At 39.1% G+C, this 2113-nt stretch overlaps 1 protein-coding gene across 1 annotated transcript in view; it reads left to right on the plus strand.

Moving 5' to 3' along the window:
• The window catches only part of LOC107081179 (charged multivesicular body protein 5-like), an 8019-nt gene extending 6036 nt beyond the window's left edge, over positions 1-1983 (plus strand). Inside the window, exons 4-5 of the mRNA XM_015369378.1 lie at positions 1175-1314; positions 1606-1983. Of these exons, the coding sequence (XP_015224864.1) occupies positions 1175-1314; positions 1606-1853 (388 nt within the window). The 3' untranslated portion in view covers positions 1854-1983. The remainder of the gene's footprint in view (positions 1-1174; positions 1315-1605) is intronic.
• Positions 1984-2113: the final 130 nt, after the last annotated feature.

Consider the following 2113-nt stretch of genomic DNA (forward strand, 5'->3'; position numbering starts at 1 on the left):
ATCCATCCATCCATCCATCCATCCATCCATCCATCCATCCATCCATCCATCCATCCATCCATCCATCCATCCATCCATCCATCCATCCATCCCAGTAATCCCAGTAAATGTGTTTCACCTTAAATCTGCAGCTCTCCCTACACTGAAAAATATAATGTAACCGCTTTTCATAAGTGGAGCATAGGAACTAAATGCTGCTTCTCTGTGTTTGATTCTAGTTCTGGGGGTACAGAGTAGACTTGAACTAGAAGACCTGAATGGTCTGGGAGGTTGATAGACTGACAACAAACCAGTTATGTTTTGAGGTGCTGATTTATTCAGTGATTTATAGACTAACATTTTGAAGTCTATTCTCTGAGCTACAGGGAGCCAATGGTAGGACTTCAGAACCAGGCTGATTTCTTAGTTCTAGTGAGAACACGGCAGCAGTTTCTTAACACTTTCTTATCATTGATTGATCTCTTAATCTCTTAATATATATTTCTAATTAATAGAAATATATATGAGCTATATATTTTGATCTAATTTATTCAGTAGGGGATACTGGCATTGTAAAAAACCCACAAAAAACAAGGAAGTTGCATGGACAATTGTCGTTTTGACTGATGAAAACACAACCTTGCTTCCCCAAAAATCCTTTACTTTAGTCTGTTAGTCATTGTTAAAAGAAATGGGCACATGTCCCATGTTATATTTGTATTTGGTTATTCTATTTTATTTTGTTATACATCTTTATTATGGGTACCAACACATCTCTCTGTGTCTTTATGGTCTAATTTCTTTCCAAATAGGCTGTGTGCATTTTAATAAATGCATTAGAGGGTTGGCAGTAAATAAATCCAGCTAACGAGAGGAATCCTGTTTGAAACAGCTTATCAGAAGACCTAGCTGGTAAACCAAATAAATTATATTGGAATTTACTTATTTTTTTACTTATGATGGGGTTTAATATCATGCATTTCTCTTTGGGTGGCTTGGGTTTTTACTTAAACGAATAAAAGTGAATTGAATTTAACCAAAAGCAGGTGAGATCTTAGAGGATGGAGTGATGGATAGAGATAATCCTAGACAGCTTACCCAGTCACGATGAGACATATAGCTGTTTTCATCCTGATAGCACACGGTCAGCGTCTCATTAAAATTAAACTTTTCCCTGTTAAAAGTGTTTATACTGAAAATGGAGACTGTTTGCTTTGGACTTGCAGGATTTACAAGACCAGTTGGAAGACATGATGGAGGAAGCTAACGAGGTACAGGAGTCCCTGAGCCGCAGCTACGGCACGCCGGACATCGACGAAGAGGATCTTGAAGCAGGTTGGTCATAAAACTTTAAATGTTTTCGTCATATTTTGGGCAAATGGCTCCTTCGACAGACTGATCACAAGTAATGAAAGAAATGGGTCAGCAGCAGATCTCTAATAACATCACTGCCTTGTTTTTGTTTTTTTCCTCTATTGATGAGAGAAAATAATATCCTGCTTATCAGTCATGTCTGCAGGACCACTGATAGCAAATGAAGGGAGGCATATGAGCAGGACAGACCACACTGAAATGGAACCAATAGATGAAATGTAAATTGGACTGGAATAAATCACTGTGTTTCAGAGCTGGATGCCCTGGGGGATGAGCTGCTGCTTGATGATGATACCTCCTACTTGGACGAAGCGTCGGCTGCTCCATCTATCCCAGAAGGAATTCCCAGCGACAGCAAGACAAACAAGGTAACAATCCCACAGGTTGATGTTATCAGCGGATCCAGTCTTACATTCAAGGGTCGCACAACCTCTATTTTATCACAGACAAAGCAGGAACCGTCCATCTTAGTTTCAGAACCAGCAACCCACCAGCAATAGAACTAACCCTTCCATCCCTATGATTTGTGCACTAATGTCCACTAAGAGGCAACTGATGCCTTCACAGGACAGATGGATTTCTGCAGAAATCACACACCAATGGACTCCACCAAATGATTAAAGGACTTGTTTAGTAGCATTGGATGTGTATTTCAGGGAGATTTTAAGGCAAATGTATTTGTATAGCACAATTCAGTACAAAGACAATGCAAAGTGCTTTACATGATTAAAATATAGGAAAATAAAACAGAATCAAAGCA

This window comes from Cyprinodon variegatus, unplaced genomic scaffold (genome assembly GCF_000732505.1).
Source record: "Cyprinodon variegatus isolate N-32 unplaced genomic scaffold, C_variegatus-1.0 Scaffold3276, whole genome shotgun sequence".
NCBI lineage: Eukaryota > Metazoa > Chordata > Actinopteri > Cyprinodontiformes > Cyprinodontidae > Cyprinodon > Cyprinodon variegatus.